Source organism: Bombyx mori, chromosome 20, assembly GCF_030269925.1.
Source record: "Bombyx mori chromosome 20, ASM3026992v2".
In the NCBI taxonomy this organism is placed as follows: domain Eukaryota; kingdom Metazoa; phylum Arthropoda; class Insecta; order Lepidoptera; family Bombycidae; genus Bombyx; species Bombyx mori.
The window spans coordinates 4070541-4098407 of NC_085126.1; the positions used below are offsets into that span (position 1 = coordinate 4070541).

At 36.1% G+C, this 27867-nt stretch overlaps 4 protein-coding genes across 7 annotated transcripts; 2 read left to right on the forward strand and 2 right to left on the reverse strand.

Annotated features, from left to right (window-relative positions):
• Positions 1–440: 440 nt before the first annotated feature.
• Positions 441–1241, forward strand: LOC733041 (FK506-binding protein). The gene is given in 3 exon segments (NM_001047033.1): positions 441–604; positions 679–839; positions 919–1241. Coding segments are annotated over 3 exon segments (327 nt in total). The 5' UTR covers positions 441–567; the 3' UTR covers positions 1048–1241.
• A 620-nt stretch (positions 1242–1861) lies between these two features.
• LOC101738327 (peroxisome biogenesis factor 10) lies at positions 1862–3178 on the reverse strand. Its single transcript, XM_004922514.5, has one exon. It carries the CDS (start codon positions 2803–2805, stop codon positions 1987–1989), a length of 819 nt encoding a protein of 272 aa, XP_004922571.1. The 5' UTR covers positions 2806–3178; the 3' UTR covers positions 1862–1986.
• A 2169-nt stretch (positions 3179–5347) lies between these two features.
• On the reverse strand, positions 5348–11033 carry LOC101738466 (MRG/MORF4L-binding protein). 4 transcript variants are annotated; one of them, XM_004922515.5, is made up of 5 exons: positions 10553–11033; positions 9485–9568; positions 8676–8783; positions 7679–7795; positions 5348–6475 (listed from the first exon to the last, which is right to left on the reverse strand). In XM_004922515.5, the coding sequence occupies exons 1-5, from the start codon at positions 10902–10904 to the stop codon at positions 6366–6368; spliced, it is 771 nt and encodes a 256-aa protein (XP_004922572.2). In that variant the 5' UTR covers positions 10905–11033; the 3' UTR covers positions 5348–6365. The 4 variants fall into 4 exon arrangements, with proteins under 4 accessions (XP_004922572.2, XP_012551052.2, XP_062530296.1 ...); XM_012695598.4 differs by having other exon boundaries at positions 7667–7795; positions 10553–11030; XM_062674312.1 differs by lacking the exon at positions 9485–9568.
• Positions 11034–12148: 1115 nt separating this feature from the next.
• On the forward strand, positions 12149–27603 carry LOC101738692 (nuclear inhibitor of protein phosphatase 1). Its single transcript, XM_004922517.5, has 9 exons — positions 12149–12312; positions 12707–12921; positions 13546–13654; positions 14481–14583; positions 15124–15207; positions 15972–16182; positions 17653–17755; positions 22978–23066; positions 23391–27603. The coding sequence occupies exons 1-9, from the start codon at positions 12284–12286 to the stop codon at positions 23486–23488; spliced, it is 1041 nt and encodes a 346-aa protein (XP_004922574.1). The 5' UTR covers positions 12149–12283; the 3' UTR covers positions 23489–27603.
• The last annotated feature ends 264 nt before the right edge of the window (positions 27604–27867 follow it).

Here is a 27867-nt window from a genome sequence, read left to right on the forward strand (position 1 = left end):
GTCTTGTGTTTCCAATCTTTCTCTATGGAGCCGAAACCTCTCCATGGTCTCTAAGATTGCAGGATCGCCGTAAAATCGATGCACTGGAGATGTGGTGCTCGAGACGCCTCCTAAAGATCCCATGGATGGCATTCCGCACCAATGCATCCATCCTCAAAGAACTCGGTATCAAAGACCGACTTTCGTCAACAGTGCAACTGAGGGCTTTAAAATTCTTTGGTCACATCTCCAGAAAAGAGCACTCGATGGAGAGACTTCATCTCATATCATCTCATCTCACTTCATTTCATTCCATTTCATGCCATGTTTCATATATAAAAAATATATAAAAGATTACGCTGTATGGTACAATACCTTTGCCTTTCCAGTTCGAAAAATAAAACTACTACTGTCTATGATTTGTTGTGTATATTATTCGCATTTTGCATGCCTGATGCCATAAATTGCCATAGTTTTGCTACTTACTACTACTAGGTGCCTACCTATTTAATTACGTTTTCACATAAAGAGCTATTAACTCGTAGTTGTAATTCCTCAATTATAACACTGTTTTAACATTATAAAACCATGGGAGTCGACGTGGAAACTATTTCACCTGGAAATGGTTTGTAGCCTTATTGACATTAATTTCATACAAAATCCAGTCTGTAATACTATCGCATTAAAATATATTTATAGGATCAACTTACCCAAAACCGGGCCAAACTGTAGTCGTTCACTACACTGGAACGTTACAAAACGGAAAGAAATTCGATTCATCTCGAGATAGAGGGCAACCTTTTAAATTCACATTAGGCAAAGGTGATGTCATTAAAGGATGGGATCAAGGATTAGCAAAGGTTCGTATCTTTGAAATAAAAATCAATAGGAATATAATCTTTTATACTGAGTGTATGTAATGCTTTCGCATTTTTTTAGATGTCTGTAGGGGAAAGAGCGAAATTGACGTGCTCTCCTGACTTTGCCTATGGTTCCAGAGGTCACCCAGGTGTAATACCACCAAACGCTACTCTCATTTTTGACGTTGAACTCTTACGTGTTGAATAATGTTTATTGATTGAAAAACATTCGGGCCTTAAAGTTTTTACAAGATTCTTCATAAAAAAACCACTTATGCCCACAAATCTAACTCGTATTATTTATTTTGTTTAATAGTTTTATATTTTACAGTGACTTAAAAATACATGTGATAAAATAATATGTACATAATATTTAATTGAGGAGTACAACCTCGGCTTAGGAAAATCCTAGAACATTTCTGTAACTTTCTAGTTAGCAAACATTATGGTTTTTAAGCTTAAATAAGAAAATCAGTGCCTATGTATTTATTAAATGTTTGAAAAAATGATAGAAAAGAAAGTATTTTAACTTGTTTATGATAATTCCTAATGATGTTGGCCATGTCTAATGCATTTAAAAAGTTTATAATTATTAAATAATGGACTATTAATAATAATGTCATAGAATAAAAGTTTAATAAACATATGATTTTGTTTATACACCGCTGGCAGCTTAAGTTTTCCAATGATTATTTTATCATGAGGGCTCCTAAATCTGTTTATTTGCTTACTGATAAGTTCTCAATAGATACTATCTCCACCAAAAATACTTTTACTGAGTACATATTGCTACATTAAAATTGTTTTTTTTTTACTTTTTCTTTTAACTAACACATGTATTAACTTCTGTATTATCCCATTATTTATAATGTTCATAAAATAAACAAATAAAAAGATAATTAATTAATATTTGAGTTATTTTGTATTTTTATTATAAATGAAATAAATTTATTTGTAAATATTTTATTTTAATATTTCTTATGTCTATGACCCTTAAGTTAAGGTAATAACAAAAAAATACATTAGCAGTTTTCTTTTATTTTAAACCATAACCATTAATGAAACCATAACTTGCAAAAATATGAAGTTTATAAGTGCAATATAAAAAACAATAAACAATTTTGTTTTTAAACAATCACAATGAATTTTAACCTCCAGGATAATAGTTCATTAGTGGCACAACAGTATTCTTTGTAAATGGTGTCCTGCACAATGCACAACTGTTTAGTGCGCCATAGCAACATTGATGGCAGAATATATGGCCACACTGAAGAACACAAGGTTGTAATATTTCCTCCAAGCATGCAACACATGTCTTTTCGTTATCCACTTCATTGGGAATTTCTTTTAATTGGTCCAAATGTTTTTTCGCTAAGTAAACACTTTGTCCACAGCATACAAATGCATGCAGTAATGTTATGTAGCCTAGTAAATTTAAATGAGCATATGAAGCAGTTGCAGCAGGTCTAACATGAACATAATCAATGCCAGTCAGATTTTTACCTATCTGTAAAGGTCCTCCGCAGATGTAAGATAATGCCCTGTGAATACTTTGTATCTGTGGCAAAACATCACCAAGAGTCTTTACTGCAATCAAAAAGAGATCTTGGGCTTCAGATCTCAGTGATCGATTTGTTTCAATTTTTTTTCCAACATGATTTACAAATCTTCGAGTTAGATTTTCACCAAAAGTTGATAATAATACGCTTGCTAAACGTGCGTAGTAACTCGGCAGTTTGTGGTAACTATCATCTACTTGGACGATTCCAGAGTACTCTTCGCCTAGGGTCTGTAGGTCTTTTAAGGTTGTAAATGATTTATAAAGCAAAGAGGATATTGGAATAGCTTTTGAACCGTGCTGTAATGGTAACAGTTTAGATATGGAATCGGCCAGTTGTTTTTCGTATTGATCGTCTTTTTGCCATGCACGTAGAACTTCAGCAGGTTGTGCTACTGGCAAAGCCATCTTTTCATGAAATGATTTGCACAACACAATTTAAAACTATGCTATAACAATTACTGTAGTCTTGTGTAATTTTCGCTTCTACTACGTCATAGATAATGTTGTATTCTTTAAAGTAGATTTGATAATCAAACATCACTGCTATAAAATTTAGTAAAATCTAAGTCTGTTATGCATTGCAATATAAAAAAATAAAAAAATCCACTTGCGTGCAAAACGTACTAAACTTATACACGAATAAAACCTAGGTATATGGATAACTTCATCGTAATTTTAATAACACCATTATAAAAATAAATAAGACTACCTATGAACACAACAATTGAATCATAGAGTGAATTGAAACGACTCGTGTTTTGATAAATTTACTGTTTTATCTATGTAGTGTATCTATGTAGACGCAAAGAAGGCGCAGCCCATGCAGCCAAATAATAAAAAGAGACCAAAATCAATTTTATTTATGAAAAGTAAAATGGATCATAATTATGTATTAAAATCAAGAAATGTTTTTAGGTCAGATGGAAAACCACAGAATAGATTTTCGATGAAATGAAACAAACTCTTGTAAGAGAATTGGAATTTACTAAGATTAATTGACCTTTTGGGAAAACACTAATGGCTCCTCTTCACAATCGCGCATGATGGGCGATTATAGAAACTCAGGAGAGTGTAGAGGGCATAAATGTCTGTGATTGGCCATCATCGCGTATGATCGTGCGCATTCGGCGTTGTGTCAGTAGATCAAAGGAATGATGGCCCATGATCGTGTGCGTGTTCATGGCTCCTCTTCACAATCGGCCATGATGGGCCAACAAATGATCGTCCATCATCGTCGCCATGATCGGGCAACTCTCCACACAATCGTGAACGTTCATTTACTGACTGTCTACTGATATGTTAAGACGCCTAAGTATCGATGATGGAAATCGAGGAGATCGTGGCTGCGGCAATATTTTTAGTTAGCTCATATAGTCATTTAGTTAAGGTGCGCGAAAAAAGAATCGTAAAACTTGTTTTTATTGCCCTTGTAGACAGACGAGCATACGGCCCACCTGATGATGAGCGGTTACCGTCGCCCATGGACTTCAGCAATGCTAGGAGCAGAGCCAAGCCGCTGCCTACTGATAATTATTATATGAGCTAGCATATTTTGCCTCGATTACCTAGACGTCTTAACATATCAGTAGACGGTCAGTAAATGAACGTTCATGATTGTGAGGAGAGTTGCTCGATCATGGCGGCGATGAGGAACGATCATTTGTTGGCTCATCATGGCCGATCGTGAAGAGGAGCCTTAAGGTACCAGTCCAGTGATGTTGTTCCAGTTATCCAAACTTGTACAAATTTTATTTATACTTAATCATTATCACAAATTTAAACGACAAGAGACACTAAATTAAGAAAATAAAGCAGTTTTAAGACATAGGTTCACTTTTCTCATTCTACAGAATTCAAAAGAGACAATTCTGTACACATACTTTTCTTTTTTTTTTGTAAATTTACAGTATAAAAATTTGGAAACCTACATAATTGCAATTGCACATCAAACATTTGTACCGTTGTAACGAACCCAGCGAAGCAATCACGCGTTCAGGTTTGAGAGTAGGACAATTATGGCGAATTTACATTTCCAAATTCCTAGTGGCATGAAATTAATTTCGTGACATTAGTTTTACCAACAGTTTCACGTGTAATTTAATACTTTCGTAATGCATGCATTAATTTCATGCATGCAATTTAGTTTCGTGCCCTGCGCGATTTTTTGGTGAAATTAGTGTCATGCAACTAATTTCATAGTGTAGACGCACTAGACGCGACGTGAAACTAATGTCGCGAAAAGGCCTGCGCTGTGCGGACGTGTGTATTGTTAGTCCGGACGCCCTTCAAGCGTTGAAAATGGCAAACCAACGATGGAGTACAGAAAAAAATGTAGATCTTATTAATGAATATCAGCGACAAGGGTGTCTCTGGGACCCGAAACACCTACAGTAAAAAATCAAAATTATCTTCACTCATTCGAAAATAGTTTTTATAACTCTCTGGATCTTCATCTGCTAATTCAGAGACTAACTTCGTTGCATCTAAATGACTTCTTGTTGACCATCCTCGAATCTATCAACGTCTTTTTTTAAGTTTATAGGTATATAAGAATTTCTTTAGCTACATTGAATATAGCAAATTATAGCTTTGATGCTGAAGGCGCCATGGTTACTGCGATACTGTGGATTTCGCGACACTAATTTTTTAACGAAATTACTTTCGCATATATCGAAACTACTTTCGTGAAACTGAGCTCAACATGCATGACACTAATTTCGTAATGTAAACTTCGCATTAGAATTCTGTGTGCTTAGTGAGAGTTTTTTAACGTTCTCGATAACGTAAAAGTTAGCTCATATTATTTGTATGGAATGGGATCGTTTGCGTACGTTTGCCGCTAGGGGCGCTGTTCCAACTGCATACAAAATTGTCTAAACTTTTACGCTATAGAGAACGTTAAGAAAATCGCACTAAGCACACTGGTGTTTAAAAAAAAAGGATAATATTATTATTACATTTTATTCGTAATCAGTTTTATGTCGTACGGTTTTCTTTATTCTATCCAAGAATCAAATTCTATTGTAAATATACGACATAGATTTAATATTTAAGTTACAAGATACAACGGTGTGATTAGAATTGAAATTTTCAAAGGAAACTGTTTTACGCGCTAAGTATTTTAATGTAGTAAGTATTCCAAAAATATATTTATATCTTATTATAATTTTATCAGATTTCATGTGTCCTTATAATAATAGTTTTAGACTAATCAATATCTAATACTAGTTCAAAAACATCATATCGAATATTCTAGTAGCCTATAGTTAATTTTTTTTTTAATTTTTTATTTTTTCTTCAAAACGCGGTTGAACAGAATTTCGTTACGTATGACGTCATTCGTGGCTAAGACACGAGACGAGACATCCATCGAATGCATCATGCATTTCATGCCGATTTTTGCAACCGGTCTGCCTTTGTTAAGCCCTCACCAATGACCCAGTTAATATATTGACCCAATAAATAAGTCACAGATGACAGGATGCGTTGTTATTGGTACTAAAAAAAAATTTAATATTAGATTTTACTGTTTGCTTAAAAATATAAATCATATTACACTTAAATCGCGCAAGAAGCAAAGGATCGCGGCAGATGGAGGGAAGTCGTATGGGAGAAACTGATGCAGCGGGGGAGTCTCGACCCTCAGTAATGAGGAAAACGACGCGAGGAGGAGGATAGCTATGTTAGAAATCATTTCCAACAACAGAATGGAACCGATAACAATTTTATTTAAAAAAAAATTTGCAATGATGAGTATCCGTCACCATTTATGTAATGTTGGTTTGTTTAAATTGTTTTTATACTCGGTAGTTGGTTTTAAAAATAACATAGGCAGACTACGGCACCCGCGTTAAGTCTCCTTTGACCGGGTTATTTCTGATTGCCTTTTGACCGGGTTATTTCTGATTGCCTTTTGACCGGGTTGTGTATCAGAAGAAATGATGATATGTATGTGTGAGCTTGTGTCAAGTGCGGCGACGTTTGGCCGGCGTCGTTGAAGGCGGCGTCGATGTGTTAGCGCGGCGACGTCCTCGTCTGGAAACGGTCTCTTCGTCTAGTTGAGGGGAATCCCAGACTGTAAGCAAATTACACGATTGTCTTTGCATAAGTTTTCTTTTTTTTGCTTAGATTTTTTTTTTTTATTGCCCTTGTAGGCAGACGAGCATACGGCCCACCTGATGGTGAGTGGTTACCGTCGCCCATGGACTTCAGCAATGCCAGAGGCAGAGCCAAGCCGCTGCCTACCGCTTAATACTCTCCACAAGCCTCTTTTAAAGAAGGACATGTCATAGCGCTCGGGAAACACCGTGGAGGGGAGCTCATTCCATAGCCGGATGGTACGTGGCAAAAAAGACCTCTGGAAACGCACTGTGGATGACCGCAGTGGCTCCAGGTAGTATGGATGAACTCTACTCCGGTGGCGGGCGGTGCGATGGTAAAAACGAGATGCCGGTATCATCTCGAACAAGATGCTGGTATCATCTCGAGGGTGGACGAGCTCACAGCCCACCTGGTGTTTATTAGTTACTTATTTAGACACACCAACAGCAATACACAAAAAACATTCAAGCTTAAAATTAACATGTATAAAATTAAGTACTGGTATTTAAGCCAGTTACAGGCATGCACAGCAATATCTTATAACACACTATGACATGTTACAGCAATTTTACAATGTTAAGTGGTTACTGGAGCCCATAGACATTTACAAAGTAAATGCCGCCACCCACCTTGAGATGTAAGTTCTAAGGTCTTAGTATAGTTACAACGGCTGCCCTAACCTTCAAACCGAAACGCATTACTACTTTACGGCAGAAATAGGCGGGGCGGTGGTACCTACCCGTGCGGACTCACAAGAGGTCCTACCACCAGTAAACAGTTGAAAGATATACGTTAAATTTATTTAATTATCACCAGATGATGACCGAGCTTTGCTCGTTTTTTTTTTGATAACTCCATCTTGTTGTGTCTTTAAAGCGGTTAGTTGCCCTCAATTAAGAAAAATAGTTTTATTATTTGCCAATAGATGTCCGGAAGAGTCATAAAGTTGATTATCGATCGTTGATTGATTATTGAAAACACGAATAAAACAACATTTTCTGAAAATAAATCGTAGCTAGATCGATTTATCGCCCCCGAAATCCCCTGTATACTAAATTTTATGAAAATCATTGGAGCCGTTTCCGAGATTCAGATTATATTTATGTATATATACACATATATACACAAGAATTGCTCATTTAAAGGTATAAGATAATTTTAGAACCTTTCGACTGACCAGCAATAGAGCTGATTTTAGATTTGGGCGTTTTATCCTTGTGCGAGGTAGACTTTCTGCCGGACGAACCGTCCCTTGGACCGGATGCATTCGAATCGCGTGAATCTCTTCGCCTATCTGAAAGTTTAATGAGAGGATACCTTCATTAACTAACTGTAAGTTAGTCTGAATCCTATATTAAATTGTCGAAAACGTTCTACGAAAATTTTTTGAGTAACTAAGAGTCAAAGACACGTCAGGAGTTAGATTTTTTTTTAATTTAAAATTTTTTTTAGGGACCGAAATTTCAACTTCAGATGCAAGTGCTCATCACACTTGAAGTCTAAAGTTAGAAGACACAGACGTGCACAGTCCCACTTGGCGTTCTATGGTATAACAACAGACTTATTTTTCAAAAATGCCCAGCCAATATTACAAAATGCAGATGAGTCGTACCCTCCGCTTATCGTTAATAAGGCAATCGGCTTGTAATGCCATTGTTGCCAGAATAACATTTGTAATATATTCAACTACTGTTTTTTTATTTCTTTATTTTATTAATACTGTTATAAACTTATAATTATTACTTGTAAAATGAAAAATTAAATGTAGCAGAATTAAATTAAGTTGATTTATTGTATATTGTAATAATTGGGCATAACATTCGATGAAAGGAAAAAAGTCCCAATAAAATGGTGTTTAGAATCAACTGTATTTCACAGGACTTTTTGTTGGAATCCGAAAATCCATATTCAGTGATTTTCTTACATTTTCTGATATTTAAATACTTTTATAAGTGTTCACCGTTAATGAAGCATAACTGTTACAACTTTAGTAAGCTTGAAAGCTGTTTGATACGTGGTAAAATAAATCTCTGGAAACACACAGTGGAAATCGATTAATATCCCTTATGACCAATTTCCTTTTGGTTTTATTTATTTATTGATGTCCTGCTTTTGTTTCCTGGGAAACTTCAATCAAACAAAATGTCTGAATTTAGAATGTTTAGAAAACTCACCATATTCTTTTTCAGATTTAATACTCGGCGTATCTGTAGACGCGTGTGAGCTGCCGCTTTCTTTACGTGTTTTCGTTGCAAGAGCGCTGATGCTATCCTTCCGAGTACCTGTTTTTATATTTAGAATACTAGTCAAAATTATTACAAATTGTTTTAAGATATCTTTTCAATTTTAAATTTGAATGAAATGACCGTATTCTGTTATATTAATTATCACGTAAAAGCAGGTAGGTATAAGCAAATTATTATCTGTGAGTTAGTTTGCGGTTCAATGTTAATAATGTCAATGCGATGTGAAGCGTATATCATTCCATTTTTATTTAGCACTTATAGGTTCACTGCATTGATCAAGTACTTAATTTTAATTTATTAGCTTTCATTTAAACTATTTGGTTATTTTTTATCGCTAAATGGTTTAGACATATTATTCAAAAAAATAGGACATAGTTGTATGACTCGAAACAAATATGCCCAACGTCTTAACATTTTTTAATAAATCATTAATGGTGGTTTTTGTAAAAGTTGATACAATCATATATACTGTTATTAAGATTTAAACGCAACTGTCGTTGTGTTTTATAAGTAAGAGGTATAGGTTTTTTTTTTTACTTAAGGGCCTATTCACATCATGGTGAGACAAATACCTTGAAACAAGGGGTTGTATATTTATTATAAAATGCTTGTTCCACTCTCCCGAACAGTATGACTGATTTATTGCAGAAGTAGGCAAGAATTTAAAATAAACATTGCTTATTATAACTAACATTCAATGAATGTTTACTGCATTATTAAACTATAAAGATTTCTACCTTTAGACATATTGTCTTTAGAAGCAGTCCCTTTAGAGTTGCTTCTCGGAGTTGATTTAGGAGAAGGGCTTCGTCCATCTTTATCTGTTGAAGTTGTTTTCGAAATTGAAGAGTAAAGTTAGATTTCTCTTTATTTAGTACCTATAGTTATTCACAGCACAAAAGCAAAATATAATCAATGTGAAATTTCTATCAACATTTTGTAGTTTTAGTAGAATTTTGATTTGAAGCTACTTTACATATTTATTGTAAATAATTTCATAGATTTACATTATTTTGACAGACATATACTAATATACTAATTCTCTACTATCATTAGTATTTAGTAAGCAAGCAGCGAGCAAAAGCTATATATAGGGGATACATTTAGAGCATTATTAACATAAATAGTTTATATTATAGCAAGCTCATAAGTTAAAATTAAATAATTTCTATTACAGTCAATCATTGTAAAAATCTTGTTTGTTATTTGATTCTATTCAATTTATGGCACATACAACATTACTTTGGAGAATTACATTATCATTTAATAGTTAAGGATTTAAATTAGTTATAAAAATAATTTAGCCCCCTTTTACAACAATTACCTTGATCCAATTTAAATCTTTCTCATTATATCTGAATTGAGAAGGCGATTCATTCATCAAATAGTATTTAAAGAGTTTGCTTTAATTTGTGAAATGAAATAAAATGAAAGGTTTACAGTTGCCTTAATTAAGTCTCTCATTTTTGACATTTTTGTACAGCATATTTGAGTCGTCTATTATCAAAGGTGGCAATCTGTGCATTTGGACAATTTTTTTTATTGATATTTCAATTCAGATTGATTTGAATATAATCGTCTCCTTCAAAGAATACGGTTCAAAACCTGCATTAAATAAAGGTTAATAGTTAACCTGTTATTTATCTAAGATGTCGTTCCGAAGAGTTTTGTGACTGCCAATGGAATACAAAGTCAATAATTCGTTTTTCTGATTTACCAATTATTGTCCAAAAGTCAGATTGCCGGCTTTGATAATAGTCGACTCATTTAATTTAGTATGAATGAAAGAACAAAAAACGATTTACCTTCAGTTTCTTCACTAACCAGAACCTCCTTCGATTTCTGTTTCATTAAGGCGCCAAATTCATTTTCGGGCAAACAGAACGTAATTTCGTGATTGGGAAACGGTATAGGTTCGGCTTCGTCTAACATCGTAAAATCATATAAACTGCCTAAGTGTTTCCATATATCTTGGGTTGATATCTCTTTGGTAACTGAATTCGATAATTTCTCCCATATACAGGCCATTTGGAAGTGTTTATTTATACCAACTGGTTTATGGTTGGCCATAGCGTAAAATAATTGTATCTCCATATCTACGTCCCATTTTAAAGCGTCGTCCTGCTTTGTTTCCGGTTCTTCTTCACTAGAGACCATTTTTAATTAATTGATTTGGTTATGAAAGTATGTTATTCATTTTATTTTCAAGTAACATAATTTTTATTTGTTTTGTTCGGTGAACTCTTTTTCATAGAATTTTTTTTTTTGGTACATTTTTTCGTTGTTAGGAAAGGCAAGGGGTTCTAAGCCCATACAGCCTTGTCTGCTCTATATATTCTCTGAAATAATTTTTCAAAAAAGCCGAAGTCAGGTCTTATATGATATATATTAATATATCCTGAAATAAAAATGTCATTAAGGCCAAAGCTAAGTCCTTTATAATTTCTTCCTGAAATAAAAATTTCATTAAGGCCGAAGTTTTCATAGATAATACACTTACTATAGACTTTAGATGTCTATTCGTCTATTGAATAGGCAACGGGACTATATCCCATACAATATATCATTTGGACCAAAGTTGATTAAATAAAAATTATAACTGGGAACAGATCACGCACGGTTGTTTGGTCCCAATTTAGAATTTCCTGTGTTATGGGTACCAGAAACTGATAAACATACTTAAATATGTTTAAATCTATACATAGCTAGATAATGAACAAACCTGTTCATTACACAATATTTTTGCGCGATGTGGGAAGCGAACCCACGACCCTTAGCACAACTGAGTCAATCAGAATTATTTCGATTAAATACTAATAGAAAACATTTCTGGCAGTAACTGGATGCGTAGAACCGAAGATCGGGTTCAGTGGCGAGCTTTGGGGGAGGCCTATGTCCAGCAGTGGACTGCCGCAGGCTGATGATGAAGAAAACATTTTTGAATTTCCGTAGAAAAGTAAAAGTGATATAACGTGATAATTTCTTAAATATTCTAATTCTATTCTATTCTAATAGTATTCTACATTTAATTTTGCTGACTTCCAAAAAAACAGTGATTTACAGGAAATATGGCTGCCTCAAAAAAAGGCGTCTCTAGCTCAGGTAGCACCCGTGTGCAATCATTACCATAGCGCACTCTAGTAAGCGTGCGCTCATGATAGCCACCTCATTATATTTCTCGTTATATGACCACCATTTTATCGAGATTATGTTTCATCCCATATCATCTCATCCCATTCATTCCATTTCGTTTTCATTTCATTTCATGCCATGTTTCATATTAATCAACTTCATGTCATTTCATGATATCATTTTCATATATAAAAAAAAATATAAAAGATTAGGATGTATGGTATGATACCTTTGCCTTTTCAGTTGGAAAAATAAAACTACTATTACTTACAGACATCTGTCAAAGGTCCACAAATCAAGCCAAAAGTGTTTTACTGGTGCATTCATTACCTTATTTTTTCACACAACCATTAATCTAGTAAATAATTGAAAACTGGTTAATAATGTTATAAATTTTAATTATAATGGCAAATCACTATGAAGTGCCCAATTGGTATGTATAAAAGCAACATAACCATAAAATAATGACGCCGGGTTACTTATTTTAATGAATTCCTGATGTGCATTCAAATAAAAATGTATTCATTAGTTTTGTCTTTGTAGAAAATAACCTATATAATTGATAACAATAATATGGCAGTTTAGCAGTGTATCAGTTACAAATGAATAGAACATTTTATCTTATAATTAATGTAGCACTACTGCATGTACTATCAATATATAGATACAGTTTTTAATTTTACTTTAAAAGTCATCTGCTACTCAAAGATTAGGAAGGTACTGAAATATGATACTAGAAAAGTGGATATTATCTAAATGATATTTTGAGTGGAATACAAAAATTAATATTGATAAAAACCAATAATTAATATTGATTATCTTTTTAGGGCTGGTAAGCCGCCAACCGGACTCCACTTAGACGTTCTAAAAGGAGATAAATTAATTCAGAAACTAATGATAGACGAGAAAAAATGTTATTTATTTGGACGGAATCCTCAAATGAATGACTTCTGCATTGATCATGCTAGCTGCTCTAGGGTGCACGCTGCTCTGGTCTACCACAAACATTTGAATAGATCATTTTTAGTCGACCTCGGTAGTAGTGAGTATGGTCGTAATAATTTTATGAATAAGAATTTGTATCACAAATATGGGTATCTATGCAAAAAAAAATGTTTCTTGAACTAATTGAATGAAGGCCCATAATTTTATGTCATGTTTGCTCACTTGGGCTGAAATTAGGTGTTAAATTGTAGGATATTAAGTTAAAAGTGAATTAAATTTACTCTGACAATATAAATGTTTTGGTGAGAAGCTTCAAGTTTTATAACCTTTGATTTCTCATTCACTAAGATTAATAAATAAAAAGAAAAAAAATGAATCAGAAAAGATGTAATCAATCATTTGACATTACTTCTTAAACTACTATGAGTTAAGTACCATGAGTGGTAGGAGGGCTTATTACAATCCCATACATGTCGGTGTCATATTTTTTTACAAGAATGCAGTCACGGCTTCTAGTTTTATGAGATTGAGTGTTCTTTTGTAGTAAAAATTTAAACATTTGCTCCATGCATAAAGGATACGTGCTATTAGTATTTTTATGTCTATGTACTAGGCTAATCACTTAAAACTAGATGGCCCTGAGTTTGTTCACCTGTCTACGTGTTTCACAACACTCCCTTATAATTTGTTGTAGAACTATAAATCATAACAAACTTTTTAGCTCATGGCACTTATATTGGAAAAATGCGCTTAGAATCAAACAAACCAACACAATTACCGATCGATTCTAATTTTCATTTTGGAGCTTCAACCAGGAATTATATTATAAGGCAAGTACAAAAAAAATATTACTTTTTAGAAACATAAATTAAAATTAACTAACTATTTATAAGCTTAAGCAGACATGTTGAGTAACATTTCAGTCATGTGTATATTTTGTAAACCTACATTTAATTTGACCTTTCTATACATAGGAGAATAATAATATGTATATTATATGTATGAGAACCCTCATCAATACTCTACAGTTAATCTTAATAGAGCTGTATAACTTGACCCACCCCTGAAAACTGAAATGCATGAAACTTTTGTAACAGGAACAGGCAGAAAGTGGTGTATTGTGTGGGCTCAAAATATGAGGAAATTAGAATTAGATGAGCAAACGAATAAGCCATTTTGAAACCGAACAGCTTATAGTCCATAAGCCGTTCCAATATGTCTGCAATGGATATATCGTCTGTATGCATTAAAAGTGTACAATTTACAAAAATATTCAAAATTGAGTTAATATGCGAAATCATTTGGTATCACCAGTATTTTTCTCATAAATACTGTTAAAACAGCGTAGTTTAGTTTTGGTTTCCTTTTTTTGTTGGTTTACTTAAATTGTCATTACTAAATATTAACAAAATTAATATGTACACAATTTTATCATACTTTAAAAGACAGATAACGTAACTGGTACAAAATAAAAAATAATGTTGCAAAGATGATTAATATTAAAAATATAACCTGTTAAACCTTTAAAACACTCTCCTATAAAATTAGTAAGTTTTGAGATAATACAGTTTTAATGCGAGAAGACGATATGATTTATTCTGTTCATGGATTCTGAATTATGAAGTGTCTTTTAATTAATGTATCAATGGTTCACAGAGAACGCCCGACTGGGACATCGCGTGGTATAATGGAGGATCTCCCTAATACAGAAACTGAAGGAGCATTGCTCGGCCTGCCTGAAACACAAACCGAACTAGATGTAAGATTTTGTTCTTAGTATAATTTATGTAGAAAAGGGATCGCAGCGCATAAAATAAAAGTTATACTATTCCAAAATCTTCTATTATAATAGTAATTAATAATTAACACTAATTTTATTATGTCTTACTCATTTTTCAAACGTCTTCGCCATCTTCAAATTCTCTGTCATTCTATCTGTCATTCTCTTCTCCCTTTCTTTCCGTTTTCTCTCACTCACATCTTAACGCTCCGTTCCACACTCTTTTCATACGTTCCGTTCTTACCAATCCTACATTTATGTGTATTATTGAGTTAGATTTCGATTTGACTTCAATACTCCTTTCTCGATTTCATGCTTTGGAGCCCTTGTCGGTATGGCAATAAGCTTAGAATACTGCTACTAAGGAAATGTTATAGATATAGTATTTGGCGTTCATGAAGACCTATGCTCTTCCTCTAACCAATATGTGGTCTGTGGTCTAAAATTATAAACATAAAATATTTTATTGAACTTAGGTAGCTGTGTATTGTTAATGTATTTTTGTACAATGACTTACAGAACTTAACTGAATTCAACACAGCCCACAACAGAAGAATATCGATGCTTGGTATATCAACCGAAGATGGAACTGATGTTATCAAGGTGAATAGTATATTCTTGTAAAAAAGTGTATTTAACATTTTAATGTATATATTGCTGTAAATATGAAGATCGACTAGTGAGTCTTTCCATACATGGTTCCCAAAGTATTTTGTGGTTACCAAAATGATTGAGATGAAGTCCCAATTGTGTTCTGTAACAGTTGTTGCCACTTGAACGCATGATAGCTGTGCAGTGAAAATATAGTGGTGTCACCATCCACTATGTTCCTCTTAGTCCATGATACCCCCTTAGTATGATTAAAACAGTTCAGTAATTCAGACAAACATTTCTGTTATATATACCTAACCTATTATATAAGTAACTAGCAGTACCCGTCCACTTCGCTGGGAATTTAAAATTAATATTATTATTTCTCACCCCCACAAAGATTCTCATCATTAACGCCCCCGCAACTGGTGTAGGGAGTCCAACACTCATATAAATATTAGCCTATCCATTAAGTACATGTATTTTCTACGTGGATACCAAGTTTCAAGTTAATCGGATGCATGGTTCAGTAGTTATAACGGAACATCCGTAAAAACCACTGTAGATTTATATATTAGTATAGATACGACCTCTTAAATTTATCGAGAACATTCTGGGCAAGTCGAGTAGCTTCGATGTGTTTCCGGTATCTGACAATGATGGCGTTGTACTTCTCGATCTTTCTCGGCGTTACTAGTTCCTTTGATATACGTTTCGGCTATCCGGACGATAGATGGCGTTACTCTTACCGGCGTAACATTACTATCGTTTTTCAGCCGACAACCGGTACGAAGCGTACCGTTTCGATGCCGGTCGGTGTGCCGAAGAAGCAGAAAAGAAACGTGTCTTTCAACGAAGAAGTGGACATTATCAATCCCGAAGACATAGATCCGTCCATAGGCCGTTTCAGGAACTTGGTCAAGTCGACGATCGTGCCGAATGCGAACGCCGTACCTAAGAAGCTGAAGCTGCAGAGCGCCGAGGAAAGTAAGTCGTTCAAGTTATGGACTAGCTTGTCCTATACTATAATATTATAAAGAGGAAAAATTTGTTTGTTTGTTTGTCTTGAATAGGCTCCGAAACTACTGAACCGATTTGAAAAAATCTTTCACCGTTTGAAAGCTACACTATTCCCAAGTGACATAGGCTATAATCTTTTTTGAAAAAAATTTAGGTATCCTCACTAAAACCCCAATAATGTAATCCAAGGTGTAAAAAAAATACCTAAAATATTCTTTATATCGCGTGCTCTGCGAAAACTATTGATGATAGAATAAAAAAAATGTACTACGACTTTGTAGAACATATTATTATTTATAAAAAGTGTCGCGACAGCATATTATGTCTAACTATTATAATTATGCCGCAATAAGTGTTCTTTTATCTTAACAAAATGAAGCTTCAAATATCGTTGAAATTTTTGTTAAAGACCCGAGCGGAGCCGGAGCGGCCCGCCAGTCCTATATATACGTTAACACACTGACTGGCTGGTTGTCACCGGATAGTTGTCATACGATTCAATTGAGACCTCATGTCTTAAGGTGACAATATTCAGATTACGTCTATGAACTCTGGTCTCCCTTTAACATTTTGATTGCGATGTAGGTCACCGGTGCCCTACGCGGCGTACTGAAGTAATTATGTCGATTTCTATTAGTAAGCGCATCTGGATTGCCTAACTTTGCCTTCTTTTGTTTTTCTGGCCGTCTGGTGTAGTGGTACGTGACATGGTCACTACACAAGGGGGTCGCGGGTTCGAATCCCGCCAAGGGAAGATTTTTGTATGATAAATATAAAATGTATTTTCCTATGGATGTATATTAAAAAATATATATGTATAATAAAAATCTTACATTTATTTCCGTTATCTGGTACCTGTAACACAAGTTCTATATGAACTTAGTACGGGACCAGTGAACGTGGCGTGATTGTTTATAAAAAAAAAGTATGGTTTACTCTTTTAGGTCTCTAGAAATATATTCAGTCTCAGTATCTTAGGATTCGTCTTTGCCAGATTCTAACTAGATATTCCGGCGTCTTAGTAAGAAGATCGAAGAGAGAAATCGACATAATTACTACTTCAGTGCGCCGCGTAGGGCACCGGTGACCTACATCGCAATCAAAATGTTAAAGGAAGACCGGAGCCCATAGACGTAATCTGAATGTTGTCACCTTAAGACATGAGGTCTTAATTGTATCGTATAAGGACTTTCACGCCAGATGTACTGTTAAAAGTGAGACCTTAGAACTTATATCTCGAGGTGGGTGGCGGCGTTTACGTTGTAGATGTCTATGGAGTCCGGTAACCACTTAACACCAGGTGGGCCGTGAGCTTGTCCAACCATCTAAGCAATAAAAAAAGGATGGAGGAGGATGGAGCCACTAGAGGGCCAAAACTGAACTTAAATGGGCTCAGACAAAATGATTTTAATATTGACTTGTTAATATGTATTGCAGATCAACATCACCACTCGTTGAGGCTGCAGGAGATATCTCGGGGAGGGAATCTGTACTCGGATTTGCCCGCACCGAGCTCACATCTAAGTTTGATCGGGGCTAGGTATGTATTAATATTCATTATTGAGCAATGAGAAATTACCCCGATCTATTAACGGTGCTTTTAGGTACCACAAGCACCGGTCACCGTCCTCGCCGAACCTGTCGCATGCGACGAAGGGCTCGACGAGCGAATTAACCCATAGACACAGCCCACTGAGTTTCTCGCCGGATCTTCTCAGTGGGTCGCGTTTCCGATCCGGTGGTAGATTCTGCGAAGCACTGCTCTTACTGGGGCCAGTGTTAGCAACATTCCCGATTTGAGCCCCGTGAGCTCACCTACACACGTTTGGGTGAAGCTGAAATAGCCTATCAGCATAGGTAGGTTTTTTTTTTTTCGTTAATATTATATTGACATGATAAATTAGCTTGTATTCATAGATGCGATTTGTTAAAATAGTTTTGTAATTATAACCAAGAACATATTTGGTTTATAGTTTAATATTTAAACAACCGAATGTACTGCAATATTTATATATAATATGTATATATATATATTTCCATCCCAGAGCGCATGTTACGTCCTATATGGCGGTTTTTACCGATGATATTGCATCCGACCGACTTATTGCGTCCTGTATATGGACGCAAGATTGTCCATTTCTCAAATTCAGCCAGAGGTAGCCGAAAGATCCGTACAATGCGTGGGTAAAATATTGGCATGGACGTTATTTTGTCACCGGATTGATTCTCACCGTATTTCTTAGTTCCGCTGTTTGGCACGCGAATTTTGGAGGTCGCTTCTCCGCGGCGTATATCGGTAGCGTATATTGGATATTTTTTTTACGTAAATTTCACCGATAATGTGACTTCTGTATATAAAAAAATTTCAATTCAAGTTTTTATCAATTCCAATTTGTGGTTTAATTACGTCACACAAAATGACCCCGTTCCAAGAGAAACGCGGGAACAACAGGGGTGAGGGGGCGGAGTTAGAATGCGTCATGCAAGCGCCGTGATTTTGTTTGCAATTCTGTTCCGGCCGGCGCGGGCGCAACGACGACTATAGTGTGAATATCAGTATATTAGAGAATGTATAATAATACTTTTTATCAACGAAACACGTGAGCGGAGCCGCGGATGAAAACTAGTGTTACTTACATACGCATTACAGAAGTTTATTCAGTTATAGCCAATGATAAAATAAACTAGACTTTAATTAGTCGTTTTTAAATAATTCTTATTCTTAATCGTAATTGATATGCCAGTCTCCTTTCATGTTCAATTTTCGCAATTTTTTTGTTTTTGTTTTGTACACACTTATTATTTAATTATGAGTATTGTTTTTTGAATTATATAATTATGGTTTTAATTGTACTTAATTTATAAAAATAAATAATAGTTTAAAAAAACTAAAAAACACGCTTTATATAAAATTCAACTAAAAAATAGAAAATAAATTTTTATAAATTTAAATTCAAAATAGTGTAAAAAAATACATATTTCATTGTAAAAAAAGCGTGGTGTGCATGGTGTTATTAGTTATAAACATATTTCTGATAGATATGAGTAGAAGAATTATTATTTCAATAATATCTTAAAAAGCACCTCACGCTTTTCTTACAATAAAATATTTTTTTTTTCATTCATTCATTCATTTTTTAGTTGAATTTCAATTTTTTCAATTTTTTTTTCCAATTTTGAATTGTCATCGGTCCTCGATAAATCTATAGAGTTTGAATGAAATCTGGCCGTTTAAAGTGGGTCAAAATCGCGTCTAAAGTAGTCAGTTACAAACATACATACAAGTGAAGTTAATATAAAGCGTGTAATAAAACTTGATAGTATTGTCGAAAAAATTGTTTTATTTCGTGTTCATAGCTAAATTTATAAAAATGACACTCATATAAATAATGTACTCACACATAAACCTAATTGGAAGAAAGCTGAGAAAGATGAGAGAAAGATGTTTAATCTCGTCTAGAGGAAACCCGAAGGTGGATAAGTTATTTAGAGGGATTCGCGCCCTTTCACCAAGCGTACTGGCAACTAGCTAGGACCCTCAAATCGGAAACGATCGCCAATATACATTCCTTCGTAAGCCTCTCAGGCCAACCCTCGGCTTTTGATAACGATGAAAAGGTAGTGTTATTAGCCGATGCTCTGCAGGAGCAGTGCACCGTCAGTGCTCAAGCCGTGGACCCGAACACACCGAGTTAATTGCTAGAGAGGTCGAGCCCAGTGCTTCCCAAAAACCCTCAGACGCGTTACCCCACATTACCATTAACGGAGTAAAAGAAAAAATCGCGAACTTAAAACAAAGGAAAGCCCCCGGCTCCGCCAGAAACAAATGCCGCATTTTAAAAATTTAACCCCCTAAACTAATAATCATGTTAGTTTCTATTTTAAATGCCGCTATAATGAACTGCATCTTTCCCGCGGTGTAGGAAGAACGTTATCGGCATACACAAACTTGGAAAACCTAAAAACGAACCCGCGAGGTACAGCCCGATCAGCATCCTCCCAGTGTTAGGCAAATTATGCGAGTGAATATTACGCAAACGCCTCTGGGACTTCATCTCCTCGAAAGGCATCCTGATCGACGAACAGTTCGGATTCCACGCGAAGTGCTCGTGTATTCAGCAAATGTACTGCCTCACAGACCTCATCTTAGTAGGGATAAATAGCGTAGACCCCTCTCCACGAGGGCCCTCTTCTTCGAAATCGCGAAGGATTCGAAAAAGTCTGGCGCAACGGCTTAATTTACAAACTGTATAAAATAGGCGTGCCCGACAGTCTCGTGCTCATCATACGAGATTTCTTGTGGAGCCCAAATACTAGCTTCTTCCATTTGACTCTATACAGAGGAAGGCCATTCGGATTGTCGATAATCCCATTCTCACGGATCGTTTGGAACCTCTGGGTCTGCGGAGGGACTTCGGTTCCCTCTGTATTTTGTACCGTATGTTCCATGGGGAGTGCTCTGAGACATTGTACGAGATGATACTGGCATCTCGTTTTTACCATCGCACCGCCCGCCACCGGAGTAGAGTTCATCCATACTATCTGGAGCCACTGCAGTCATCCACAGTGCGTTTCCAGAGATCTTTTTTGCCACGTACCATCCGGCTATGGAATGAGCTCCCCTCCACGGTGTTTCCCGAGCGCTATGACATGTCCTTCTTCAAACGAGGCTTGTGGAGAGTATTAAGCGGTAGGCAGCAGCTTGGTTCTGCCCCTGGCATTGCTGAAGTCCATAGGCAACGGTAACCACTCACCATCAGGTGGGCCGTATGCTCGTCTGCATACAAGGGCAATAAAAAAAAAAGCCTTTCGTTTCGGTATCGAGTCGAGGGAACTCGATATCTCGGCCGGAGTTCCGCAAGGCTCCGCTCTCTCCCCGCTACTTTTTAGCGTGTCAATTAACGATAAAACCCGGTCGCTAGCGAATGCATCGATCCTTCTTCTTTCTTTCACAGTCCAGGTCTCAACCTCATATAAAAAGATGGGGAACACCAGTGCCCTTACCAGTCGGACTTTGGTGGTCTTGGTGATATTCCGGTCCTTATAAGCCGAGTTTATCTATGGCCGATCGCGTTATGATTATGCGCCGCTTAATTTCTTCCTCCGAACCACCACTGTTAGTCACTAGTGAACCTAGGTAGGTATAAGATGAAACGACCTCACAACTTGCAATCTCTGTAATCTCCGAGGTATTTTTATTGCTTGTCCACTATAATCATTTTGGTTTTGTGCCTGTTGATTCGGAGACCAAGGCAACTATTTCGACGCGATTTAGCAATTCTTTTGCTTGTAGCAAAGATCTGATTGCCAAGTGGTTACAAGCCAGCAGAGTATTATCGTCAGCATCACGAAGATTGCATATGTTTTTGCCGCCAATGGACACACCATCAGTCCAGTCATCTAGAGCGATTCTCATAATTGCCTTAGTGTAAATGTTAAACAAGAGAGGTGACAAGATACACCCTTGCCGGAATCCAGCGCTAGGACGCAGAGGTTGTGAGGCAACGTTGTCTAGCTTTACTGAAGATGTTTTGGCACTCCCATATTTTCGAGGGTTTTCCATAAATGCGGCGATTTAACAGAGTCAAATGCTTTTTGAAAGTCAACAAAGCAAATGAACGTTTGCATGTTGAACTCTCTCGGCTTCTCTATTATTTGTCGCACAATCAAGATCGGTTCTCTGGTTCCCTTCCCCTTTACAAAGCCAGCTTGTTCTGGTACAATTTGTGTTGCTAAACAGCTTTTTAAACGTTCATTAAGAATATGTAGAATTTTGCTGCAGTGTGATTGATATCAGGGCAATAAGACGATAATTGCTACACTTCCTTGTCGAACCTTTCTTATGCAAAGGAATAAAAAGGGAGTGCGTCCATTCTGTAAGCCAGGTGCCAGATTTCCAAGCAACAAGCCTGCGTGGACGTTGTTTGAGGAGTGTGTTCGCTATCGATAAACCATTGTCATCTCGGTGGGTCGCAATTCCGTTCCGGTGATAGATTCAGCGAAGCACAACTCTTGTTAGGGCTGGTGTTAGCAAATTTTCTCAGGTTTGAAGCCATGAGCTCACCTACCCGTAAGGTCATAACTGAAATAGTCTCCTAGGCTACCGGCGAATAGGAAAAAAAGCCGGCATCCAAACCCAAAGCTACATAAATTTTATTTTTATTGACTTCATAAAAGGAGATGGTTCTGGGGATTGGTTCATTGGGATCTATTATTTATTACATTAATCGAAGACAGCAGCACTCCAAAAAGTATACGGTATCGATATTACTATAACTTTAGGAGGAAGCAGCAACCTCAAAACAATTTATGGAGTACATACAGAAAAAATATTCGGTACCTATATAATCTCAAATATAGAAAGTAGTCATGTAATTAGTGGAATGCATAGAATAAATACAGGACAGTATACGGTACCGATATATCCATACATTTGGATGGATGTCGAAAAACTGATTAAATGTATGGAACAAATACAGAAATATACAATGTGACACATTATTTCCATCATGAACGGATGCAAGGAACCAGCGAGAATTATTTCAAATTGAATATCTTATTTTCGAATTTAAATAAAATTTCTTGTCGGTAATAGAATTCACATGACACCAATGTAACTATATTCGCACGAATAATAGTTTAAAACCCATTGGAAACGGTGGATGCAACAGGGTTCGACTATGAAAAGACGCAAGAAGTCTTCATCGATTTAAATATATATATATATATATATTTTATGGAAATTTTGTCTTTCCCTTTCAGGCTCGGTCTATCGTTGCCGAACCCGGCGCCCGAAGTGGAGCTCGAAGGTCCGGAACCGTTCATGCTGCACGCGCCCTTACCGACCACAGGTCAGTCCAACGCACTATGTACTTTAATGTTGAAGCGTTAAGGTTTGATTTGATGTAAACTCGTACGGTGATTATGTATCGTCGAACATATACATACGTATTGCCTGATAGTGAGTACCGTAATTGTCTTGTCATGGACATGTCCGGGGCATAGACAAATTCCATTTGGCGCATTTACGTTGTAGATGTCTATGGGCTCCACTTAACACAAGGTAGACTTTGAGCTCGTACATCCATCTAAGCAATAAAACAAAGGGGATACAAAGTTTTTGCTTTACACATTAATTATAGACTCTCTCACTCTATTGAATCTTTATTTTCCAGCACCCGAAGAACCAGGTTCGTCGGCCGGCCCGCGAAAGAAGAAGTACGCCAAGGAAGCGTGGCCAGGCCGGAAGCCAAGTCTCATACCGGGCGTGTGAAGCGAAACTGAAGTCGGAACGTTTTAAAAACTTAAAAGTAAATAAACAACCATGTCCTTTTGTGTTCAGCGTTTGAATGGAGCTTTAGGTGTCGGAGAGTCAATGTAAAACGAAGTTTCTCGTTTCTGTGTGATGGCTTGTCAATGAGCTCACGTGATATACGATTTGTATTGGTGACGCCGGAGTTGTTCTCGGAAGTCAATTTTGGATTGTGCTGGCGAATCTGAATATTCAATTCATTGTATATTGTAACGCGCTGGAGATAAATAAAAAATCTACCGAAGTATAAATTAAAACTGTATATTCACACTTAGAAAACTCACAGAACACTTTAAAATTCTTAATTCACTTCTTCCGCTTCGCTTCAGGTAATCCGTTCGCTGTTTCGTTTCGAATAGTTCCGATTACTAATTAACTCGTGCCATCTCTGCAACGCTTTTATAGTCGATATGACATCCCTAGAATTATCGAGGAAATTCCTCACAAGTCGAGTTATCTTCGACGTGTGTTTCCGCTATCTGACAATAGGTGGCGTTGTACTTCTCGATCTTTCTCGACGTTATGACTTCCTTTGATATTCGTTTCGGCTATTTGGCGATAGATGGCGTTACTCTTACCGGCGTAATAATATCATGCATGTAAGTAATGTGGTAGTAATATATTAGCCGATGTCGGTCGTCTCCTAGGGAATGTATCGGCGCGGTGAAACAACCGTCATAAAATACACACATAGACTATTTCGACCTCATGTCTGAAGGTCACTGTGAGCGGGCTCCGGTAACCACTTAACGTCAGGATGGCGGCTGAAATTATCGCAGGATAGTGTTGTCGTGTTTTGATTCACACGATAACAGAGCTGAGGCCAATCTGTCGATAATTACCCAGTAAACCCTCTACAAACCAGGGTCGTAAGCTCGTCTCTGTGACTTAGTGCGATCTTGCTGCTTTTTGTCCAAATAAACTTGATCGATCCGACACGCCGATTTGTTGAACTCAAAGCTTCTTGAGCACTGTTGCGACTTCGGATGAAACGGAAACGACACTAGAAAGAGACAAACATATACGTCTATAGGATTCAGCGTGCGAAATTGAGAGAGAATACTGCAGGCACGTGTTATTTCAATCGTATCTCTGACCGATAATTGGGCTTCTTCGGACATTTGTCGTTAGAAGAATCAAACTAGGAGTCGCCAGAGAACCATCGTCTTTTGTTCTATGGAAAACGTTATTTGATACATATCGATACATCAGAACCCTTGGAAAACAAATCTGATATAAGTAATGTTCATTTATCGATGCTATTTGTTTCAATAAAACCGTACATCATCAGTTCCATATACCAATTTGTTTAATATCACATATACAATATAATTTCTATATGCACTTATGATTTTTTAATTGAGGTATTTCACAATTAAAGACGATGCATTCTGAAATTGATAATGAATTTTGACCTGTAACTGGTTCTTAGGCTTCTCCAATTGTACGCCATTGATCACGATCCTCGGTTGCTATCAACCAGCTCTGACCAGCCATCCAGCATAGGACGTCACATCCTATTTTATTTATTTCATTTACTTTAGATTTTGCATCCATATTACATTCATTAACATTTCATATATATGAAAAAAAATTTGTCAAAACTACCTTAACTTAAAGGCTGGCTATATCCTATATCCAACTCTGGACTGATATAAGCTGATCACGATAATGAACTGGTTCTTATGTATCGATATTCCTAACGATGTCGATTTTCCTATAGTACATTGAGAGCGACCTGCGTATACCAATATGAACTTGGCGTAGCCCTCCTGATTATATATCCGTATTTAGCCCTTAAAAGGGAAAATATTTTTTATCTAGGACCACAGTTAGTTTATGGAGATATCTAGAAAATTAATTAGCACATTAAGTGCGGTTGATAACGTCAATTGCCGTTAGTCAAGACAAGCGGAAATATATCTTATCGTATTCCATACGGTATTCGCGATTCATAGATGTAATTTGATATTAGTTCATTCAAATTTATTAAACTGTCGACGAATTACAATTTCATCGTCCATCACCCATGAACCGTCTTGCTCCTTTTTTTTCGCCACCCACCTTGAGATACAAGTTCTAAGGTCTCGAGTATAGTTACAACGGCTGCCCCACCATTCAAACCGAAACGCATTACTGCTTCACGGCAGAAATAGGCAGGGTGGTGGTACCTACCCGCGCGGACTCACATGAGGTCCTACCACCAGTGATTATGCAAATTATAATTTTACGGGTTTGATTTTTATTACACGATGTTATTTCTTCACCGTGGAAGTCAGTAGTGAACATTTGTTGAGTGCGTATTTCATTAGAAAAATTGGTACCCGTCTGAGATTTGAATACCGGTGCATCGCTCAACACGAATGCACCGGACGTCTTCCCCTCAATACTATGGGTTGTGACTCGCCCACTGCATCAATCTCTCTTGTACCATTGCTCTCCATCTGCTGCGATTCTTGGCCTCGTGAAGGGCATCGTGACGCTTGATGTCCAGACAACCCCTAATTTGGTCGGACCATTTCGTAGGACTACGCCCGCTGAGACGTTTGCCCTCTATTATGCCCATTGCCATCAGGTCCTCAATATTGTGACCCTCCTTTCGAGCAATGTGTCCAAAGAACTCCAATACTCTACGAATGCATATCGTGGAGAGTCTAGTTTTAACATTAAGCTCCTTCAGTATTGAAATATTGGTGCAAAAAGCAGTCCATGAAATGTAATTAACGTGAAATCAAACATTAACGTTGAATCATGTCTACGGCTCGCGAAAACCTAAGAAAATACTATAGTGTATTGTTGGCGTTGTATGATATCATTGTAGAGTAATCCCCCTATAACGCGGTAGATCGGTTCCGCGTTATAGGAAACGCGTTGTAAGCGTATTCTCGAATAATGCGCTTGTGTGACCTCATATAACGCTTTATGCATGTACAAACATAATTTATGTATATATACAAATATAATACAATATAACCAATGTTTTTGCAATTCATAAACTAAGAACACAAATTTAATAAAATAATCTAATTTTATTTTATAATAACACAATAGAAGACATGAGTGGATGAAGGGGATATAATATAATTTGTTAATTTTGAGAAAACGGGCAACAAAATTTTGTTACTTGTACTTTTTCTTCGTTCATAACTCCTTCATTACACTTGCAATTTCTAAAAACAGCCTTTAAAATCTGAGTTTAAGGTCTAATATAGTTTATAGGCACTTAACACCTTCATTAAATGTAAAAACTCAAAAATCTTAAAAATTGTACTTAACCCATTCATCCACATATGTCTTCAATTGACTCGATGTGCAAAGGTAAGCGAAATTAATTATAAACTGTACGAATAATTATAAATTTCACAGTACGTGAGTACAGAAATCGCCTTTTCGCATTAAAAGTGTACAATTTCCAAAAACATTCGAAATTGAGTTAATATGCGTAAACATTTGGTATCACCAGTATTTTTCTAATAAATACTGTCAAAAGAAAGAAACAAAAGTTTTTTTTTTTTTAGATTGTTATATCCTATTCTATATTAGATGTTTTGACTACTATTAACAAAATTAATACATAATTTTATCTTACTTTAAAAGACAGATAAAGAAACTGGTATGTAACCTTTAAAACACTTTCCTGTAAAATTAGTAAATTTTGAGATTATACAGTTTTAATGCGAGAAGACGAAAGAAATATAACTTGTGAAATCCCCGCGTTATATGGGGGATTACCCGCGTTATACGAGGGGTTTTAATCGAGTAATATGAAAATGCGTTAGAAGATTACCGTGTTATAGGGAGGATTATTGTATTGCCTAAATTGGGCAGAGCGCCACTTAATGTAACAAGGATGTTGCCAGACGAAAAGCTGTTACATGATGTCTTTCTATTATATATCGATAAAAATATCGATTATAATTTTTAATGTACATAATTATATGTATCGATTTTAAGGAGTACCATAGATTAATTAAACAGATAATCGATTATTTTATGTGTGTATACATACACAAAACTAGTGCTAAGTTGAGGGTTTGGTGAAGAGAAGCAATGACTAAAGTTTTGTTACAAAAATATTTGTGTGTTTTATTTCTCACTAATTATTTTATAAGGCTTAAAATTAATGAGTGAAGTGTCTGATGAGCTTATTTTTTTTACAAATAAAGAAGCTTTTCTTTAACGAATAAAACGAGAATATCATCAATGTAGTGAAAGCCAATTAAAAATGCTTTGATCACACACTTCGATAAAGCGGCACGTCACGAGAACCCTCCCATCGTGGCCGCCGGTAACTACATTCCCGATCCTGCGGACAGAATGGAAAGCAGTCGACATCGCCC

What these genes read in the sequence shown, in the direction of transcription:
- LOC101738327 (XM_004922514.5), bottom strand. Translation starts at nt 2,805, where the DNA reads ATGGCTTTGCCAGTAGCACAACCTGCTGAAGTTCTACGTGCATGGCAA.
- LOC101738466 (XM_012695598.4), bottom strand. Translation starts at nt 10,904, where the DNA reads ATGGTCTCTAGTGAAGAAGAACCGGAAACAAAGCAGGACGACGCTTTA. An exon ending in GGTTAGTGAAGAAACTGAAG is followed by an intron (nt 9,569 to 10,552) that starts GTAAATCGTTTT and finishes CAACTTCAACAG; the next exon opens with ATAAAGATGGACGAAGCCCT. An exon ending in TATTGCTGGTCAGTCGAAAG is followed by an intron (nt 6,476 to 7,666) that starts GTTCTAAAATTA and finishes ATTTGCTTACAG; the next exon opens with TCTGGGATTCCCCTCAACTA.
- LOC101738692 (XM_004922517.5), top strand. Translation starts at nt 12,284, where the DNA reads ATGGCAAATCACTATGAAGTGCCCAATTG. An exon ending in TTTAGTCGACCTCGGTAGTA is followed by an intron (nt 12,922 to 13,545) that starts GTGAGTATGGTC and finishes CAAACTTTTTAG; the next exon opens with CTCATGGCACTTATATTGGA. An exon ending in CGCGCCCTTACCGACCACAG is followed by an intron (nt 23,067 to 23,390) that starts GTCAGTCCAACG and finishes TTTATTTTCCAG; the next exon opens with CACCCGAAGAACCAGGTTCG.